General features: G+C 44.6%; 1 protein-coding gene across 7 annotated transcripts in view; it reads right to left on the bottom strand.

The window, feature by feature from the left end:
- The window catches only part of ZDHHC8 (zDHHC palmitoyltransferase 8), a 236483-nt gene that overhangs the window by 91111 nt on the left and 123380 nt on the right, over positions 1-21992 (bottom strand). For all 7 annotated transcript variants that reach the window (XR_012642039.1, XR_012642038.1, XR_012642040.1 and 4 more), the window contains exons 2-3: positions 4023-4144; positions 423-580 (exon numbers count right to left, since the gene is read on the bottom strand). Coding sequence is in view for 4 of the 7 variants with exons in the window: in XM_074973322.1 (XP_074829423.1) it covers positions 423-580; positions 4023-4144 (280 nt within the window). In the remaining 3 variants the exon portion in view is untranslated. The remainder of the gene's footprint in view (positions 1-422; positions 581-4022; positions 4145-21992) is intronic.

The following is a 21992-nucleotide window of genomic DNA, read 5'->3' as shown; positions in this document are numbered from 1 at the left end:
AGAGGGATCAGGAATGTTGCAAGCAGACTTTCCCCCCGTCTCCTCCTAAATTCTGCCAATGCACCATAACCTTCCCTTGTAATGCTTCCAGTTTCATAAGCCCTAGGCTACTCCTGAGCAGAGACGGCTAGGAATACCAAATCATGCACTGCGTTTGGGTGGAGAAAGAGTCATTAGTGACAAGGATGACACCAAACTCTGTTTCACTTGTGACTTCAATCAGATTGAGGGTAGGATTCCTAGGCAATCTGTCAACATCAGTGGAGCTACCGCAATTTACACCAGCTGAGAATTTGGCCCTTTACCGCTAATTTTTTTTAGGAGTGAAAGACAGGGAGTATTCACTCAGCTGGGTCATCTACCTGTTCACAGGTCCACCACCTAAATCCAACCCAAAAGATCAGCTAATCAAGGAGATTTACCTCAACACAGTTGTCACAGACGCTGCAATGGGAGCAGCGGGGCGGGCGATAGAAATGGCACGTGGCACACCATTTCATCCGTACTTGGATTCCTTTAATCTCCACATTCTTGTAGAGTGGAGCTCGGAAGTCATCATCTTTATCCTCATCTTCATCTGCTGCTCGATGCAAAAATATAAATAAATAAATAAAAATAATACAGATTACAGTTTAAAGGTGGAACATTTAACACTATCAGGAGTCAGATACATGGACACTACATGTGTGCTGGTGCTTTCCGGAGAAATAAAGAGTGCTAGAAGTGATGTATTGTCAGAAAGGGGTGTCCTGATTGCAGAAGGATTGAATACTCGGGACTTCATTTTAGTAGCGAAGAGAATAATCCCAGTGCATTTATTGCCTTGCTAGCCAGCCCACTGATCTTATTTGATTCTTGTTTTAAACAGCATTTGCTCCTAGAAGGATATAACTAGAGCTCAAATGGTTTCCAAGCGGGGTGGAAATCTACAATGCTTCCCAAGCACCTTGTTGTGAGATGTTTGCTGCATACATTAGTAGATTGAATCAACTCTGACCACCACTTGGTCAGGCAACAGGAATTGCAATAAAGAATGTCAAGGGAAGACTGAATTAGATTGAAAAAAAAATCCATACAAGATATCCCTAAGAAATTAATTATCTGATTCATCAGTACTGACCCAGAAATCTGCTTCTCCAGCGTAGCCTGACATACTATTCAGATCAATAAAACATTTCATTCAGAAGCTATATACGTACTCTAGGGGAGGTAGAGGAGGAGAGTGGCAAATTTTTTGTCCCAAGGGCCACATCTGCGTGTGGAAATTGTATGGCGGGCCATGAATGTTCACAAAATCGGGGTTGGGGTGCAGGAGAGGGCAAGGGCGCTGGCTGGGGGTGCGGGCTCTAGGGTGGGGCCATACATGAGGAGTTCAGGGTGTGGGAGGGGGGGCTCCGGGCTGGGGTGAGGGGGGTATGTGGGGGAGTGAGGCCTCCGGCTGGGGGTGCAGGCTCTGGGGTGGGGCTGGGGATGAGGGGTTTGTGGTGTAGGAAGGTGCTCCAGGCTGAGACCAAAGGGTTTGGAGGGCAGGAGGGGGATCAGGGCTGGGGCAGGGGGTTGGGGCACGGGGGCAGGGTGTGGCTCAGGGGTGCAGGCTCTGGTGGCACTTACCTCAAGCGGCTCCCGGAAGCAGCGGCATGTCCCCCCTCCAGCTCCTACACAGAGGCACAGCCAGGTGGCTCTGCTGCTGCACGCTGCCCCATCTGCAGGCACCGCCCCTGCAGCTCCCATTGGCCGTGATTCCCGGCCAATGGGAGCTGCGGGGGCGGTGCTTGGGGTGGGGACAGCATGTGGAGCAGAGCCCCCTGGCTGCCCCTACGTGTAGGAGCCGGAGAAGGGACATGCTGCTTCTTCCGTGAACCTCGTGGAGCAGCCCCTGACCCTGCTCCCCAGCTGGAGCGGGGCAAGACCCAGACCCCGATCCCCAGCAGGAGTTGGGAGGGCCAGATTAAAATGACTAGCAGGCCGGATGCGGCCTACGGGCCGTAGTTTGCTCACCCCTGTTATAAAAGCTCCAGTGCGAAATAAAACAAGCCCCTAGCTTAATGGCTCCTGGGTAAATGCTTATAAAGATGCTAACCTATCCAAATAAGAATCTGCATACAGTATATATACACACAGCTGCCCTTCAGAAAAACTCATGATGAAAGCTGGCACTTTACACACACACAGAACTGTCAAGAGTATTTATCACTGTCCACAAAGAAAAACTGCATGTTTCTGAATAATGGTTTACATTTGGAATTGAATAGTCAGCAAACGGGCCCAAACTAATGCCTTAGGTCTGGGTCCAGGGCTGTCCTTACCCATATGCAAAGTACGCAGCTGCGAAGGGCACCAGGAAATTTGGGGCACTAAATTTCCTGGTGCCCTGCACAGCTGCGTGCTGCTCCAACTTTTCCCCAGGGCCCCGCCCCTGCTCAGGCCCCTCCTCGCCCCTTCCCCGCCCCAGCCCTGCCTCTTCCCCGCCCCCACTCCCCTGAGCATATGCACGGCCGTCTCACTCTAGGCATCCGGGCAACTATCTCCCACATGAGCCTGAGCGCACATTCCTCGCGATAGGCATCTGGACACGTTATCTCCCACCTAAGCTCCAGAGCGATTCACAGACTCGAAGAGATAGGCACTCGGCCACCTAAATCACACGCAGGGACCTGATCCAGTGGGCATTCTTAGAGGCAGGGCTTAGCAATCACCCCTCTGGTCAGCATCTCCCATTAGCTACTTTAGGCGGCTCCCCACCCCGCCCACTGAATTTGTGGATTGCAGTCTAAGGCACCTATGTGCCCTCATTCATTATCTAGGTGCCTAGGCACCTAACTCAGGCTGTCTGAATGGCAGCGTTGCTCCTGTGATTTTCTAGATGCCTGAAAGTTAGGTGCCATAACACTAAGCATTGCAACGTCTAAGTCCCTTCATGGATCCCACTCCTGTGGGTTTTCAAAACAGCTTAGGCATCTAACTCTAACTGATTTAAGTGGGAGTTAGACCCCAGGTGCTTTTGGAAATAGCAGTTGCCTATCTGCATCTTAAGGAATCTAAATATGGTTGAAAATTTGGCCCCATATGACCTGGGGGACAAATTATTAACCTCACTGTGAGTTAACCCTTAAACTCGGTAATTATATTTACCTTAATCAGTGTTTGTAAAGGCCTCTGAGATCCTCACCTGAAAGAAGCTATATAAATAGAATATGTTTATCACTGGCTCCTGTCTGGAAAGAAATAGCATCACTTGCATGAGCAGTTACGGCTCATTCAAGGGAACAGTGAAGAGAAGGTACTGAATGCCGAAGAGAAAATGCACTTTGCAAGGGGCAGGGATCCATTCGTTTTGCGACCTCCCCCAAAGCAGGCTCTGTTGCAAGCTTTGTGTGAATGACTAGTGGAACAAGGACAAAGTGAGACAATAATTCTCTCATTTTGATGGTTTAAAAGAAAGAGTCACGTCATCGTTCCCATAACAATAGACAAACAGTTTTTATCCTGTTCAATCAGCTATGCCCCACCACTAAATTAAACAGCCATTTATTTTACAACATATATTTAAAAATCTCCACTCTAACTCTAGCCTTAATCATTATCTTTTTTAGTGTTCAGTGCTACTGTGTTTGTTCTAAGCCTGCTGGAGTGAATCGCTGTTTTAATGCAGCCGCTTTCAGAAGCTCAGCCCTCCACTGCACCGTGCTCAGCTGCCTATTGTGAAGGCAATGACTTAAATCCAATGTGCCAGCATGACACAGGGGATACTAATCGCAATCACATCAGTCAGGCTATCTTCTCAATGAGAGCTACGTTATCCAATGCCAGGCCCCAGATTACCAATTCAAGCAAGTACAAGGAGGAAAAAAACCTTTCCATTTCAGAAACCGATGGAGCGTATCCACAATTTAGCTTCATCCCTGCATTTACAGCCAGCTGAGGATAAAAAAGGGAGGGGAAACGAAACTAGTGGCAAATGGGCTGCTTCGGAAACCCTACTATTTGCCTTGGCTTTTTTTTTTACCCCTATCCCCCATTACCTCGTGGAAAAACTCCAGGGTCCATGAAAGTTGCCATGCTGAAGTTTGCAAGTACGAACAAGAACACGAGCCCATTGTACACAGGGATGGCTGGGGAGATGGCTCTTGTTAACCAGGGGCACCTGCAGAGAGAAAAAATTAAAGATGAGGACTTTTTATGATGTAACAAGCAGAAGCTTCCTGTTCACAGTGTTCAACCCTTACTCGCCCCCACAGATCATACAGTGGTTGAATTTGTTACCTCGGAGTTGAAACAACTGTGACAGCTGGTTTCAATGATCTACAGTACATATTATCTGCCCTCTGTAAAGCAGCATAGTTCTACAGGGCAGAAAGGACTGAATTGTTTATTTGTAGGGTTCTTGTGTTATGGAGCAATCTTTTTTTTTTTTTTAATGACTTGACATTTTACTTGTTTGGGTCATTGCTGCACCCTGACATGGCATTTCTGTAATCAGTGGCAAAGATTCTGCTTTCAGTCACTAAAACAGAATAACTTTATGCCTTCAATTGGGATTACTCCTGATTCCCGCTGGTGTTAATCAGAACTGAATCTTTCAATCATCAATCTCCAGAGGATGTACAAATAGGAAAAAAAATAATTTCCATCAAGCTCTTATTTCCTACACAGTTCTCCCCAGTGAGAGCCCTTAAATCTGTAAATATCACTCCTGGACATCACTGCAAAACCTCTTTCTATGGGGGAAGTACAGGGTAAAAAGCGTTAGTTAAAGCTCGTGTTAGGGGGCCAACAGAATGCAAGCATAGTACTTAAAATACTGTGCATAGCATCTGCCATGTAAACTGTTTTCCAGAAGAAAGGAGATTTGTAAAGAGTGTATAATTGATGAGTCAAGACACAGGAAGGCTGTTCTAGCTGCAAATGAGAAGGCTCTTGCACCAAGGGGGATGGGAGTACCAGAGCAGAGCACAGATAATTTCCCTGACACATAGACTATACTTAAGATGATTTTCCTTGATAAAGGAATTTATTTATTCATTCTGCCATTTATACCGCTTGTAAACGTAACTCTGAAACCTAAACCAAGTTTATTTTTCTCCATTGTGTACAGGGCTGGCTCTAAGATTTTTGCCACCCCAAGCAAAAAATTTTTTGGCCGTCCCCGTTTTTTTTTCCGTGCCCCCCCTGCCCCCGCCCCAATTCCGCCCCTTCCCAACCCCTTCCCCAAATCCCCAGCCCCACCTCCTCCCCCGGGTGTGCCGCATTTCCCCCCCACAATTGCTTCCTGCGGCTCCCCCTCCCCCCCCCACAACCCCCTGCCCTAGCTCACCTCCGCTCCGCCGGCTCCCCTGAACACGCCGCCGCTCCGCTTCTCCCCCCTCCCTCTCAGGCGAAGGAGAGGCAGTGTGTTCAGGGGAGCAGGCGGAGCGGAGGTGAGTGAGGGTGGCAGGGGGGAGCACAGCCTGGGCGGGAGGGGGGAGAAGCGGAGCGGCGGCGGCGTGCTCCAGGGAGCAGGCGGAGGCGAGCTGGGGTGGCGGGGGCACATTTCTACGGGCGGCATGGCCGGCGCCGGAAAGCCGCCCCGAGAAATGTGTCGCCCCAAGCACCTGCTTGTTTTGCTGGTGCCTAGAGCCGGCCCTGATTGTGTATATAGAGGTTTGTTATTGTAGGGTTCCTAGGAAGCTTACCTCCTAAAGAAAACTCCTGAAGAAATACCTACTTTAAAAATGGGAACAAAGAGGACCCAGGGAATTATAGACCAGTCCACCTAACTTCAATAACTGGAAAGATACTGGAACAAATTATTAAACAATCAGTTTGAAAGCACCTAGAGGATATGAGGAATAGCCAGCATGGATTTGTCAAGGACAAATCATGCCAAACCAAACTAATTTCCTCTGACAGGGGTACTGGCCTAGTGGATGGAGAAAAGCCATAGACTTTCTATATCTTGATTTTAGTAAGGCTTCAGTCTCACATAACAGTCCCATAAGCAAACTAGGGAAATGTGGTCTAGATTAAATTACTGTAAAATGGGTGCATAACTAGCTGAAAGACCATACTCAAAAGAGTAGTTTTCAATGATTCACTGACAAACCGTGAGGACATATCTAGTGGAGTCCAGTCTTGAGTCCGGTACTATTCAATATTTTCATTAATGACTTGGATAATGGAGTGGAGAGTATGCTTATAAAATCTACAGATGACATCAAGCTGGGAGGTGTTGCAAACACTTTGGAAAACAGGATCAGAATTCATAAAAACTTTGATAATCAGAGAATTGGTCAGAAATCAACAAGACGAAATTCAATAAGGACAAGTGCAAAGTACTACACTTAGGAAGGAAAGATCAAATGCACAACGATAACATGGGGAATAACTGGTTAGGCATTAGTACTGGCTGAAAAGGATCTGGAGGTTATAGTGGATCACAAATTAAATATGAGTCAACAATGTGATGCAGTTGCAAAAAAGGCTAACATCATTCTGGGATGTATTAAGAGGAGTGTTGTATGTAAGAGATGTGAAGTAACTGTCCCACTCTACTCAGCACCAGTGAGGCTTCAGTTGGAGTATTCTGGTCATCACACTTCAAGAAAGATGTGGACAAATTTGAATGAGTCCAGAGGAAAGCAACAAAAATGATAAAAGGTTTAGAAAACCAGACCTATGAGGAAAGGTTAATAAAAATGGGCATGTTTAATCTTGAGAAAAGAAGATAACAGTCTTCTAACATGTTAAGAAAAACAAGGAGTCCAGTGGCACCTTAAAGACTAGCAGATTTATTTGGCATAAGCTTTCATGGGTAAAAAACCCCACTTCTTCAGATGCATGGACCATGCATCTGAAGAAGTCCATGCATCTGAAGAAGTGGGGTTTTCTACCCACGAAAGCTTGTGCCCAAATAAATCTGTTAGTCTTTAAGGTGCCACTGGACTCCTTGTAGTTTTTGTAGATACAAACTAACACAGCTACCCCTCTAATATGTTAAGGGCTGTTATAAAGAGGATGGCGATCAACTGTTCTCCACATCTGCTGTGGTAGGACAAGAAGTAATTGGCTTAATCTGCAGTAAGGAAGATTTAGGTTAGATATTAGAAAAAACTTTCTAACTGTAAGGTTAGTTAAGCTCTGGAATAGGCTTCCAAGTGAGGCTGTGGAATCCCCATCATTGAAGGGTTTTAAGAACTGGTTGGACAAACACCAGCCAGGAATGGTCTAGGTCTAGCCCAGCACAGGAGGCTGGACTAGATGACTGTTCAAGATCCCTTCTAGCCCAACATTCCTCTGATTCTATGGAAAAAAAGCATATTAAAAAGTCACATGGATTTTGCAAACAGATGTAAGAAAAATATAGAACCAAAAAGTTTGAGTCCTCACAACTGAGAGGACACCTTTAATCTGTACCAGTCCAGACAGTCAGGCACTACCCCATGCCCATATCAGCATAATGCCCTGCCCCCATTAGTGTATCTCATTCATCATCACCCGAGGTTGTGTAATGTTTGGCTGTTACTTAAACCTATATTTGAGCCAGACTGTTTGCCGTGCTGAACCCTGTCAAAAAAAGTAATACTCATAAAGCAACCACACTTTCCCCAAATCTAATTCAAACTGTTCTGTTCCAGACATATCACTTTAAACCGCTGTGAATGGGGCTGTTGACCTTGGAGAAAGACCATTAAAGAGGCCCCTGTGGCTAGTATTAGAATGACAGAGCCATTGGCGTGTTCCGTCTGCTAGTGAATGAGCAATACACAGAGATTCTCCTACACTCCCCTCCCCTCCCCAACCACTATAACAGGACGAGGCATCCCACATTTTACTTCACAGGGTGCCTGTAACATTCTTTACTAACAACTAAGCTAAAGAGGCCTACGTGCCTTTATTCGCTTCAGTCAGCCTATATTTGCTGGATTTGTTTGGGAGTGGACCGCAGAACTGTCATGCTCGAAGAGACCAATATCCTGTCACCAACAATGGCCAGATGCTTCAAAGGAAAGTGTAAGAAACCCAGTAGTAAGCAGTTATGGGATAAACTCTGCTCATGGAACTTCCTTCTCTAAATCTGTTATAATTCCATTCCATCCAGCTACTGATGAATCCATTTTCCCTGTGAATGAGACAAGACATCTCAGCAATCAAGGATTATAAAGTTGCTCCTCACTTGTCAAGCAGGGAAGGGACAAGTCAGCAAACCAAAGGACAGGAAAGTCATTCTTACAGATAATTTGCCACACAGAGCAGGTCTTTAATGAGTGAAACTGCCTTGGATGATTAATGTGATAACTGTTAAAGTTCTTGTGTGTGATTTACGTTGTCATATTCCCAACAACCACAGCATAACATTAGGAAAACTATAACCACAAACTAAGCTGTTCATTTACTGGATGAGTAGCGCAACTGAAAGACTTCACAGAAGTTGAAAAAAAGGGTATAGTCAGTCATCATAAATATTAGCCAGAAGCTCTGGTCTCTTCCTTTCCTCTTTTTCCTTCCAGAATTTTTATGTAGCATGAAATATTGTGTAAAATGAGATCTTATGAAAGGCGCTCCTGAGCTTTTCCTCTGTAAATTAGAATGACAAGTAAAAGCAGAAACTGGGATCAAGCCAAAACCAATCTCAGCAAAGATATGTTTTTAAGAAGCCAAAGCTATCCTGAAACTTTCATGCAACAATCTCAGCCTCTTTGAAGGAGAACTTCTGGGGAAAAAAAACAAATGAAAAGTACAGTTTGATGGGCAAAGGATTCTCTAGAAACAGCACATTCTAACTGTTCTTCCTTCACCCCCATTTTTAGGCAAAAAATAACAGAAGCCTTAACCGAAGTTTGGAAGTTTCTTTTGCTACTAATACTTTGTGCAACAAGTATGACGTTTGGCATCTTGCTATTTTTATGCCAGGAGGGGAAGTTCACAGTCATATTTATGCAGATTCCATAAGAGAGATGCCCTTCTCTTCTGGAGACTTCGATTCAAGTCTAGGCCAAGGCACAAATAAAAATGCATTTGGTGGCCTTAACTGCCTTCCTCCACCTCCATCTGCTTACTTTCCAAAATATTTCAGTGTCTTGACAAACTCCTCCTTAGCTTGGAGATGAAAAGCTTGCAGTTAACCATATACTTTGTCATCTTGGTATGTGACCAAGGACTTTTTGGAGCTATGGCAACTCTAGAGTAAGTGGTTTTGTATTTTAAACCACAGTCCTGAACTGAATTAGTATGGTCTAACTTTCAAGTATGGACCAAATCCAACACCGCTAAGTTGGAGATTTCCAACTTAGCGGTGTTGCAGCCCAGTGCAGCAGAACTGCAAAAGTAATTTCCTACAACTGCAATCCTACAAAATATGTCCCTGGACAGATTAACTATATTAGAATGATGCCAACTGCCTGGCAACAAGTGTGTGCTTTTTGGAACTACAGAACTATTCCCAGTTAGGCTACCCAAGAACAGAGTAATTCTATTAATTTGCCATGGACAGTCACAGGAGGGGTAACCAAGGGTGATGCCAAAGGCAGCAATTGTACAACTTTACCTGGTGAGATACCATATCTGTTGCTTCTGGGGTGTTGTTTTGCCTTTGATTTCAATGGGGCCATTATTTCACCCTTAGACTGGAGTCCCACCGGAACAGAACTAGCCCACTGCATATGTTATTGCCTTGTATTTCTCATCCCTCACTTTCAGAAGACGCCAGCCCAATTTGCTATCTAGTTCAGTTGTCCAAATTCACTATATTACAGTTAATGTGTTTTCTTTTAATTTCCCACTGTTTTTACTTTGGAGATACCCCACCTCCAGTACACAGATTTTCAGCAGTAATCCTAGTAAGGTATAAGCCAGAACTAGATGCATTTGTTCAAACACTCCCCCCTCAAAAACTTTAGGGATTCACATAAATTGGATCTGTATTCAAACCATCCCTGGCTTTGGATTGTAAACCTAACTCCAACAGATACAGTTTTGCAGAACCAAAGCCAGTCCAATGTTGCCCAACTCGAGGTTAGCACCATACATTTCCCAACATTAGCTATTCTTCATAGCATCCCTGTGAGGTGAGCAAGTTAACCCACATCTAAAAATTTACCTGTGGTTTGAATTATTATTTGCTAAATGTGTTATCATGCCCTGTTTACCTCAGGTTGCTGTTTCAATGCCATTGTGGCTTCTTCATCTCCCAGGGTGTCACAAATGACTGCCTTGCAAGACATGATTTCACCCAAGCAGTGTGCAAAACCAACTTCTAGGGAAGCTGCCTTTCTAGGTCACTTGGTGGAAGGATGCCTCATTCCAACACAAAATGCTCCTAAGCCGTGATGATTTATACTGGTACATTACTATTGTGCACCAAGGCCAATGATAAGTACAAAATGCAATTGTGTAAAATTTGGGTATCATTACTGTCATAGGATCAAAAGCAGTTAGAAAGACCCATCAGCACACTGTCTGCAAGACCAGCATACAGTTCCCTGACGGAGATTGCATTACAGAGTTTTTTCTGTGGTAGAAATAAAAGCCAGGCATCTTTGATGTGGATTTACATCCAGAAGTGGAACGATGAGGTTCTGCATGGCATCTTTGTTACCTAAACCCCAGTCAATTTCCTATTAGAGGAAGCTCTACCTTCTTGTCTTCTCAGAAACACCTAATAACACTATCATTGGAGAAACCAAAGTGAGTGACCGTAGACAAGGTAAAAGATAAGCGAGGGGAGACAATGCCAGATGTTTTATGACTTCACGTGGTTTTGGTACAAAGCAACCAGATTTGCCCCACCTGGCATAACTGTAGTCTCAAAGACTCCCTACCTCCTACAGAAGCTATTCCTAACATAACAATAAACATTTAAATTCAAGTTAACTGGAAATAAAGGGCACAATAAGCCCCCTGTTCCAAGTTTAATTTAGATCTCTAACCCAATGCAGGAAATCTGCAGACAACCGCTATTATTTTTCCCCAGCTGTGCTAGAAGGAGAAATTCACCAAGAGAACAGCCCTTTAATTGTTTTGTTTACTACAAAAATTAGAGCCAGCACACACCAGAAGCACATATTGTAGATAGTTATGAATCTCTGAACTAAGCACACAATTACACAGGCAGCATTTTCCGCATAATTATACATCTTTGGCATAGAGCAATACTGCACATAACCCCTTGCAGAGTAATTCAGGATGACAGATTTAATCTCATTTATCCTATTTGCTCTCAGAACCCTGTCACAATAAAATGAAAAGTTAAAAAGATTAACAAATAAAACTTACTAGGTGTCAGATACACCTAAGCATTATCAACTGACTTCCTTTACTATATTAAACAGCAGACAATCCTTCTCACTTGGTGCTAAGAAGTAGGTGTGTCGTACGATTACAGTTCACCTGTTTTTAGATAATTGAACAAGGTTATTTGTTCCAATACCAAATTAAAGTTTTATTTAATCCTATGGAAATCAAGACAAAAAAATACAAATGAAAGGAGCATAGTGAATATCAAAGAAACATATTTTGAAACAATGAAATCTAATATGAATCCACTGTATTTGCAGGTAGGAGACCTGAGTTTAATTCCTTGGTCATCATGTGGAAGACAGAATAAGCTTTGATACAGTGGAGGCCAGAAACTCTGAAAGCAAGTAGGCAGAGACTACTGCCTACCATACTGACCAATATTGTATCACTGGTTCTTTGTACTCCTCCATCTGTCTATAACTATTTGTTGTGTCTTGTCTTATACTTAGATTGCAAGTTCCCTGGGTCAGGGACTGTCTTTTTGGTCTGCGTTTGTACAACTCCTAACATAATGGGGTCCTAGTCTATGACTAGGGCTCCCAGGCAGTATGGTTTTACACATAATAATAAATAAATAATAATAATAAAATTATAATAATTAATTAGACACAGGTACTGGAAAAGGGCCTGAGCCACAAAGCTTGAATCCAAACCCAATCTTCCCACCAAAATTAAGGAGGCTTGTATTAGGGTTTTGGGTTAGAATCATAGAATATCAGGGTTGGAAGGGACCATAGGAGGTCATCTAGTCCAACCCCCTGCTCAAAGCAGGACCAATCACCAACTAAATCATCCCAGACAGGGCTTTGTCAAGCCTGACCTTAAAACTTCTAAGGAAGGAAATTCCACCACCTCCCTAGGTAACGCATTCCAGTGTTTCATCACTCTCCTAGTGAAAAAGTTTTTCCTAAAATCCAACCTAAACCTTCCCCACTGCAACTTGAGACCATTACTCCTTGTTCTGTCATCTGATACCACTGAGAACAGTCTCGATCCATCCTGTTTGGAACCCCCTTTCAGGTAGCTGAAAGCAGCTATCAAAACCCCCCTCATTCTTCTCTTCCGCAGACTAAACAATCTCAGTTCCCTCAGCCTCTCCTCATAAGTCATGTGTTCCAGTCCCCTAATCATTTTTGTTGCCCTCCGCTGGACTCTCTCCAATTTTTCCACATCCTTCTTGTAGTGTGGGGCCCAAAACTGGACACAGTACTCCACGAGGCCTCACCAATGTCGAATAGAGGGGAACGATCACGTCCCTCGATCTGCTGGCAATGCCCCTACTTATACAGCCCAAAATGCCATTGGCCTTCTTGACTGTTGACTCATATCCAGCTTTTCGTCCACTGTAACCCCAAGGTTCTTTTCTGCAGAACTGTTGCCTAGCAATTCAGTCCCTAGTCTGTAGCGGTGCATGGGATTCTTCCGTCCTAAGTGCAGGACTCTGCACTTGGCCTTGTTGAACCTCATCAGATTTCTTCTGGCCCAATCCTCTAATTTGTCTAGGTTCCTCTGTATCCTATCCCTACCCTCCAGCATATCTACCTCTCCTCCAAGTTTAGTGTCATCTGCAAACTTGCCGAGGGTGCAATCCACACCATCCTCCAGATCATTTATGAAGATATTGAACAAAACCGGCCACAGGACCAACCCTTGGGGCACTCCACTTGGTACCACCTGCCAACTAGACATGGAGCCATTGATCACTACCCGTTGAGCCCGATAATCTAGCCAGCTTTCTATCCACCTTATAGTCCATTCATCCAGCCCATACTTCTTTAACTTGCTGGCAAGAATACTGTGGGAGACCGTGTCAAAAGCTTTGCTAAAGTCAAGGAACAAGACGTCCACTGCTTTCCCCTCATCCACAGGGCCAGTTATCTTGTCATAGAAGGGTTGGCCTGTTTTGTGGCAGACTTCTTGTCTTGATGGTTTTGACTCAAACAAACAAACAAAAAGAGGCCCAAATCATTTCAGACCTAGTTATCTGACAGACTACCTCTCTGATAATGAGATATCTTAGCAGGTGATCAGCAGAGATACCTGAGATGACAATGCCCTGGTTTTAACAAGAGGCAACTACTTGCAGGGTATTTCTCGGGGTGGGGCCCAGGATTCCGGAACTTGCTTCCCAACTGGACCTTACACAGAATGAATCAGCTGACCTTCAGGACACACTGAAAGGCCAATGTATTATTCCAAGCTTTCAAGTAGGGGGTGGGGTTTTCAAGAGGAAAGGGACAGAAGTGGTGTGTGGGATTGCTCTTCTTTCTTAATGGCTGACTGGGTGAGGAAGAACATGTGATTTATTTGGTAAGTTAGGGAAGGGTTTTGTTTTATGGTGCACTTAGAGCAAGACAAGCAGGTGAGATCTGTATCCAAACTCATCTGTATCCATCATCAGGACAGCTGGGCCAAACCTGAGTGGCACTGCAACCCTGCATACCAGGTTGCAATGCCCAGAGCAGGGAGCTGGGCCCAGCCCTGCAGGACAGGAGCCAGGGCTGTGGGGTGAGGGTGGGGTTAGGTTCATGCTGTGGGGTTAGTACAGTTCATGCTGTGGGGTGAGGCGCACTCTGTAACACCCCCTAGCACCGCCCACTCCCCAGAGGCAGGACCCAAACCTGCATAGATAAAATGAAATAATTCAAAATTTCCAAAAAATAATATGGGGGGGGAGGAAAAGCATTTCACAGGACTCTAAAGATAAGGGAGCTCCCAAAAGTTCAGACAAACATCCAAGCTTTGAGCTGCTTATCCAAATCAAATCAGAATCTTCTGAGGTTTGCTTATATGACTACTGAACTGTATCTAATGTTTGATCGGAGTTTAGCACACCTCCTTCCTCAGGTGGAATGAAAAAATTTCTTTCTGTACAAAACACAAGGTGCTGGTTTACAGCTCGGAGAAAGAATATCTTTTAACTCAAATCAACAGTATTAGGGTGATGCAACAATTATGTGAAGTAATTGGCTCAGTGCTGTTCAGCCATGCAGACATAAGCAGCTCAGCAAGGTAGAGCCTAATTAGATAATAAGATGGGCCAACAAGAAGGCATAATTTGATAATCACCGGTATAAACTTCATTGGAGACCTTCCAATTAGCTGTTTTCTTAAGTTGTACCAGCCTGTTCTTGTTTGATAAATTCAGAGTTTATTTTCCTACACCCTCTTCATTAAAAACAAATATTTACTTGGGGGCAGCATTTGACCAAAAAATTGTACAAGTAAGGGATAGTAAAATATCACTGGAATGTGGGCAATGGTTTGACTTTAGTCATATTTCACTAGCATCTTGTAGCCCCAACCAAGATTGGGACCTTATTATCCTATGCATTGTATAAACAATCCCTGCTCTGAAGACCTTACAGTCCAAACTAGGGGTGGCCAACCTGTGGCTCCGGAGCCACATGCGGCTCTTCAGAAGTTAATATGCGGCTCCTTGTATAGGCACCGACTCCGGGGCTGGAGCTACAGGCACCCACTTTGTAGTGTGCCAGGGGATGCTCACTGCTCAATCCCTGGGTCTGCCACAGGCCCTGTCCCACACTCCATTCCTTCCCGCCCTCTCCCCTGAGCCTGCCGTGCCCTCGCTCCTCTCCCCCAGAGCCTCCTGAATGCCACGAAACAGGTGATCGGGAGGTGGAAGCACTGACTGGCGGGGCTGCCAGTGGGTGGGAGGCGCTGGGAGCGGGGGATGGGGAGCTGATGGGGGGCTGCTGACATATTACTATGGCTCTTTTGCAATGTACATTGGTATATTCTGGCTCCTTCTCAGGCTCAGGTTGGCCACCCCGGTCTAAACAGATGAGAGAAAGGTTAAGAGAGGAAATACCTAGAGAGGAGAAGGAATTTGCCTCTGGCCACCTAGCAGGCCAGCAGCATAGCTGGGACTAGAACCCAAGCCTCTTGACACCCAGGCCAGTGGCCAAGCCACTAATCCATGCTGCTTTCCTTCTTTTAGTAGCACCTGTATTAGAGAGGGACCAAACCAAACAAACTTTGGACAAGTTCAGACTTGGATCTGAATTTTGCACGCCTGGCCCATCCTTGCTATTAAACAGAGCAAAGCATTTGGAAGACAGAGCCTTCAAGACTTGTTTGGGAAAAGTTTGATGTGTATGGCACAGTCTGCACCTCATGGTGGGGAAACACAGCAGAGCCGTCTTAGCCTTAAGTGCTGAAGAGCTGACGCACCTCTTACATAGCTGAGGCCAGGAGGGATTTTTCAGTTCATACACTGTTTTCCTGCCCAAAGTCACAGGTGAAGCAGTTTTCTGATGATGTACAGTCAATACAACAACAAGAAAATATCTTTCATTTTTGGTCCTTGCTGAAGATGTTGGGGGATTATTGTACATCTCAATACATAGCCCAAGCACCTGCAACTGTAAATAAAGTCCTTTATAAACAAAAAAAGGTGTCACTGGAATTTTTTTGAGATAAAAGTGCATGTCTGAGCATCATACACAATACATGGTCTCGTGTCAAAAGCACAAACCTAGCACTCCGGACACCTAGGCTTTATTCCCAGCTCTCCCAGGCTTACTTTGATAAATTACCAAATCCCTGTACCTCATTTGTAAGAGTAAGGATAATATAGTAGCTACCCTGGCAACATACCACTGCTAAGAGGTAAATTAGTGATGGAAGGTGATACAAATGCAGAGTATAAAACACTTGGGGTGTTTCATAAAAAAGGCAGTTGGGGGCAGAAAAAATAGAAGTTAGAGAATTTATCAGTTTTCAATATTGAAACTGATGAAGAATGGACTCTGACAATGTGAGAGGTGTTGCAAAAATATCTACCTTGAACTGTCAGGTTCAGTTATCCATCACAAAAGGCTTTTTTTATCCTCTCTTTCCTAGTGAAATATAGTTGTGAGCCAGAGCCAGAGGTTCAAATCCATCTCCAGCTTAACCACATTTAATTATTCAAAGGAAATGTGCTGGGTTGAAATTCACTGAGGTTTAACACGAGCTGATGGGGTTTCAGTGAACTTTCCATTACACCCTGGACTCATTCCAAAGGCTAGTTGTGCATGTCTGGTATAGTACAGATCAGAGGAGCCAAATCAATTAAAAAGTCAACTTGAGATATAATGCCCCTTGGTGGAAATTCTTATCTAGGCTATATATCAGCAGCACCAAGTAAAATCTGTTCAAAGGCTTCTCACACCGCTGCTTGAAAGCTCTATAGCCTGCTTCCTTCCTCTTTTTAAATAGTCGGCTCCCAGTTTATCTGAGAAAAGCAACTACTGCCATATGGGCTGATGTGGTTGAAACGTGGAAATAACTAAATCCATTTAGACTATAAACAAGCAATCACAGGCAAGGAGTGCACTCTATTCTTTTCACTTTGAAATTTGTATTGCCTCTTATGCAACAAAGGATAAAACAGACTGTACTTTGTCCTCAGCACCGGAGAACCAAACTTACTCCAAATGAAGGCTTAAAACCATCATAAAGCACCTGACTGAGCAATACTAAGGCAGGAGGAGAAAATCTTGCTTGACTCCATTTGGTAATCACCTTAGTTTGTAAGCTCTTTGGGGCAGTGACCTTCCTTTGCTATGTTTGTAAAGCACTAAGACACAGTTGGCGCTATAAGAAGAACAATGTGCTGTAAAAGTGCATTTCCTTTTATCCATTTAAAAAGTGAAGCTTTTCAATTTCACCAAGCACTTAAGGCTTATAGTGTACTCAGGTTCTATGACATGTATACGTCAGACCTGAGAACACACAGTATCATTTCATAGTCAAACACAGGAGCGTGATACAATTCATATCCGTAAGTGACGCAGTGGAGGTTCACACCATTTACAGCCTCAAGTGGGGGATGCCTGGTGAGCCACAGATGGAACAGCAGTGAACTGGAGTCTCCAGCTCCTCCCACGCAACCTGGAACAGAGTTTAGTGCTGTCCACAGTCAAATAGGAATGGACCTGGAGGACTGGGAAATGGACTAAGTCCACAGATCCAGTGATCTAAATCCTCCATGTGGGGTGAGGTACAGAGCAGCATCGGCTGCTATACCAGCCCACGGAGTAACAAAACACCTGCAGAGAGACCAGGCAGCCTGCCATTAGGCTGGGGTGGAAAAGGAGGGTGATTTTTCGGATTACACATACTTTTTGCAGGCTGGATGAATCACACATCTTAATTGGCACTTAAAATAATGTCATGTTTAAAGCTCTTGCAAGAGGAGACAGTCTTAGTGCTTTTCAGACGTATATTTCTCTACTCAAGATGGTTTCTGTAAATACATAATAAATCCACCTCTAAAGCCCTCATTCAGAAAACAATGCTCCTTTCTTCCTTTATCTTTTTAAAATATTTCCCTCTATAATCCTTTAGCATCTCACAAAGAACTACCAGCTAAACTGGGCATAAATCCATTGACTCTGTATCTGGCTCTTGAAATGCCCCTTTAGAACTATACCATCCTTGAAAAATCAGGGACTGTGGACAATAAGGGCATATTTGCAAATTAGTAAATACTCTGGTGCATTTGTGCTGTTTGGCCTCTTAAAGCCCATAACTCAAGGCAAGACTAGGGCCCTAATAAGTGACATTCAAATGTTTTCCTTATAAGGTCAGATCATGCCCACCTAACTGATATGAGTAATCCCAATGAACGCAGTGGGAAAATTCACTTCCGTTGCAGTCCATGAGTGGACATTAGGGATGAGTGTAGCTGATCATGTATATAGAGAAAGATTTTGCCCGCTGTGAACCATTTCTTAAGATCCTGTCATCGACACCTCCCCTTCCAGTTCCAATTCCATTCTTTCCCTGGAGCCATTAGAGTGTTTAGTAGCATGAAAATAATCAGAATGTACCAAGGAGAGAAAATGAAAATAAACTGACTTTAACTGATGGATGCTTCTACTTGATTATATTTGTTCCTATCTCCAAGTGTAGGGCTTTACATTTTGTAGCACTGACTCTGCTGATTTCAGGCCCCAATGCTTTGGTATCTCCAGGTCACTCTACAGTTTGGTTCAGTGTTCTGCATAACTGTTACCTGTTCTATTCCAGATCACAACTGAGTTTATCCCCAAAGAAACTCTGAACATGAAGCAGCTATGTGTATCCCTCTCTGCTTTTGACTTTAATCGGTCAAATATCCCTTCAAAAATCCCATAATGAAGTCCTAAATCAAAGTTTTGATTAGCAGGAAGCATCACTGCATGAAAACTACTGTTTATCTACCTATTTATATGGCTCTCACCAACATAGTATCACAATTATTAAGGGATTTTAACCCCACCATACCCTTGTGAGGCAGGGAAGGATTACAGAAGGGGAACTGAGGCACAGGATAGATTAAGTATCTTGAGACAGACATGGAATTGCTATGCAATAATTTAAAAATACTGAGTGTTAATAACATTATGAACACTGTATGTGACCTGGTTAATAAGGTAAAGTTATTGTACATGGGGTATAAGACTTTTCTCTAGGACTGTATTGTTCTAGCTAAATAGGGGGCTGAGGAAAAAAACTAGCAAGGAAGCTAGGGTTGCCAGGTAGTACTGACTGGACACCAAAAGTCCAGTTACCTGGGTAACCCTCTGCAATCAGTTTCCGTTCTGCTGCCAGGAGGGAGGGAAGAGCAGTTGCTGGAGCAGTGCTCAGGAACTGCCTGGCTCCAGCGGAGAGAGGTACCGGCGTCCAGGGGGAGGGATCCTGAAGTAAATGGCATTTGAATGGGGCCGGTGGCTGGGCTCACCACTGGGCCCCCTTCTTAGCTTCCTTTGTGCCCCATCCCCAGGGTGATGCCCCCCATCCTGCCCCAGTCACCCCTCCACCTCCAGAGCGCGGCTCTCCCTCAAACATCCTGCCCCAGTCACGCCTCCACCCCGGGAGCGCAGCTCTCCCTCAGAGACATCCTGCCCCAGTCACCCCTCCACCTCCGGAGCACAGCTCTTCCTCAGACATCCTGCCCCAGTCACCCCACCACCCCTAGAGCCCTGCTCAGCTGGTGGGGGGAGGGAGGTGGAGAGAGCAGCGAGTGATGGGGGGGGGTGTGGGGGGATAGGGCCTCAAGGGAAGAGGCAGAGCAGTGGAGAGGGAGGTTCCAGCACTGAGTGTCTGGTTTTCACAAATTAGAAAGTTGGCCACCCTAAAGGAAGCACCACAGGGGGTCCACATAAGCTACCCAGGCTCTGAGACTTGGGGCTGCAGGTTTTTCTTTGCAGCATAGACATACCCACAGAAAGAGGTGCTGTGGAGGCATCTGAAAGAGCTGTGTCTTTCCCCAGATCCAGGGAATGGTAAGCCTTGGGGAAAAGCAGGCCTGAGTATAGACGGGTTTATTGTTTTTAAGAGCTGTTTTTGCTGAAATGCTTTTGTTCTAACTACATAATACTTTGCTTTAAGAAGGCTGTTTGGTCACTGGATACCATTGTCATAGCTCCCAGAGGGAGATACTGAACCCAAGTCCAACCAGCTGAGGTATCATGGGTAGTACCTGGGGGCTACCGCCTACTCAAAGAGTGGTAGAATCACATGATTCCATGCAGAGACAGGTGACAGCTTGAGGCCTGACACTGGAGAGGGGGTGAGCTCAAAGGAACCAGGAGAGGTCCAAGATGCCGTTAGCCCACAAACATGACATGACTTGCCCAAGGTCATGCAGCAGATCTGTGGTTCACCTGGGAATTGAGCCCAGTCTCCTGCGCCCCAATCCATTGTCCCCTCCACTAGAACAATTCAGCATTGTGACAAACAGCAACTTGAACATGGAATTGCTCTGCAAACTAGAGATTTTGGACTACAGGTGCTGGACCTAGGGGAGAACTGTTATTCTTAAAATAAAATAAATCCCTTTAAATGTGACTAACAGCTCTTTTCCTATAACAGAGAAGCCAGGAAGAGCAGGAAAGGCAATATGCAGGAAAAGGAAAGCGAGCAAGATTTGCAAACCAACAAAACAAACAAGACCAGAATGAAACAATGGTCAGAGGTTTTTAGAATCTCCTAAACTTTAATGTATTATTTGTATTACAATAGCACCTAAAATCCCCAACAGAGACCGGTGCCCAACTGCGGTAGGCACTGTTCATACAGAGCATGTAGACTAAAAATAGACACAGGAAGTATTATCAGAGCCCTGTGTAGTCCAAATTCTTCACCAATGTTAGTTTATTCAATTCTCATCCTTTCACACCTTCTAGAATTACACACATACACACAGGTATATTGACTAATTTTGTATTCAAAGATTATTTGGGGTTTTTTTTTTGCACTATGCTCTCCTGGTCTTCACAGTCCTCAGTTGTCATCATACTGTCCGGAAACTCAGAACCTCCTTTCCCACAAAGAGACCAGAGAAGAGGGAGCTTGTAGCAAGCTTTAGTGGTTCTCATCCCCAATTGCTGAGCCTTGGTGCTGCATTGTTCTCCAGGCAGCTCAGTTCCCCAGTCTACACTTGGGGCTCTGCTACTCCTTGAATGCAAACTGTACTCAGGCGCTGGGTACACAGAACCATGCAGGGAGTATTCACTTATAAACCAATTAACTGCCCTTGTGGGGAAATCTTGTAAACAAGTTCTAGCAGCCTAGGGAGACAAAACAAAACATTGGATGTCTGGCTGCTGCTATGTGACCAATTCCACAGCAAGAGAGCTGAATTCTGTGGAAAAATGCCAAATTTTATAGCCACAGAACTGTAGTTCCTGGCATCCTGACTAAGATTAATGGGACAGTTCACACCTCTCAGAGCCATTGTTTCAGGCTGTCTGCAGACTTGGGCAAGCATCGGTTTTCACTGTTCACTTTTAAAAAGATTACATTAAAAACTATGAGGGCTAGAAACAATTCTTTACAAATAAAAGTAAAGATTCTGGAGCCTAATTTTCTATTGAAAGAGCTGAATTTTGCCACAAGCTCCATGGGCACAGAGTACATGGATTCCTGATTATCTCCATTTTACAGATGTGGGACTGAAGCACAGAGTAAGGGACTCAGGCAAGGTCACACAGGAAGACCGTAATAGAATCAGGAACTCAACCCAGCTCTCCTAAATTCTAGGCTAGTGCCTTAACCCCAAGCCCCATCTTTCTTTTTCACTTTATCAGACCACTGTATTCGATTTCCTATGTTAACCCCTTAGACACTCAGAAGAACAATCTGGCTCCCTATTATGGGGTTAAATACCTGGCCTACTTTAGTTTGTCCGGAGGTGTTAAAAAACAGTGGAGTGGAGGAGACTCCTCCAACCACTGTACCCCATGTTAGTGGAGTATAGTTTGAGAGGACATTGGTCACACAAGCAAATGTAATAAGGATTCTTCACAAAAAGCAGAGGAGGAAAAACAAGATGTGCTGCTGAACACTGAAATCAAAAGCTCAGAGCTACTGGATGAATAGCTCTGGTTGAAGTGAATGAGGCAACAGAGCTGGCAAATGCTCATGTCCAGATACAGACAGACAGTCCCGGATTTCTATTTATTGTGGGGACTGTCGCAGGTTTAATTCTCTTGGGAATGTCCTTGATTTCCTTTCTAATTCAGTTCTTCTTTGTCCCAGTTCCACACTTCTCTGCCCATTCTACCTGACCACACAGCAGGGAATTTTGTTGTTGTGAGTTATAAAAGCCAGTACCTGCTAGTCCACCTACATCACAGTTCCTCTGCTGTTCTCCCCAACACTTTAGCAAGGGTAAGAGAGAGGCCAAACTCAGTCCTACCATAAATCCATTCATTTCAGTGAGG

The sequence above is a fragment of the Natator depressus genome, chromosome 15 (assembly GCF_965152275.1).
Source record: "Natator depressus isolate rNatDep1 chromosome 15, rNatDep2.hap1, whole genome shotgun sequence".
NCBI classification, from domain to species: Eukaryota; Metazoa; Chordata; order Testudines; family Cheloniidae; genus Natator; species Natator depressus.
This window is presented reverse-complemented; position numbering and strand designations above follow the sequence as displayed.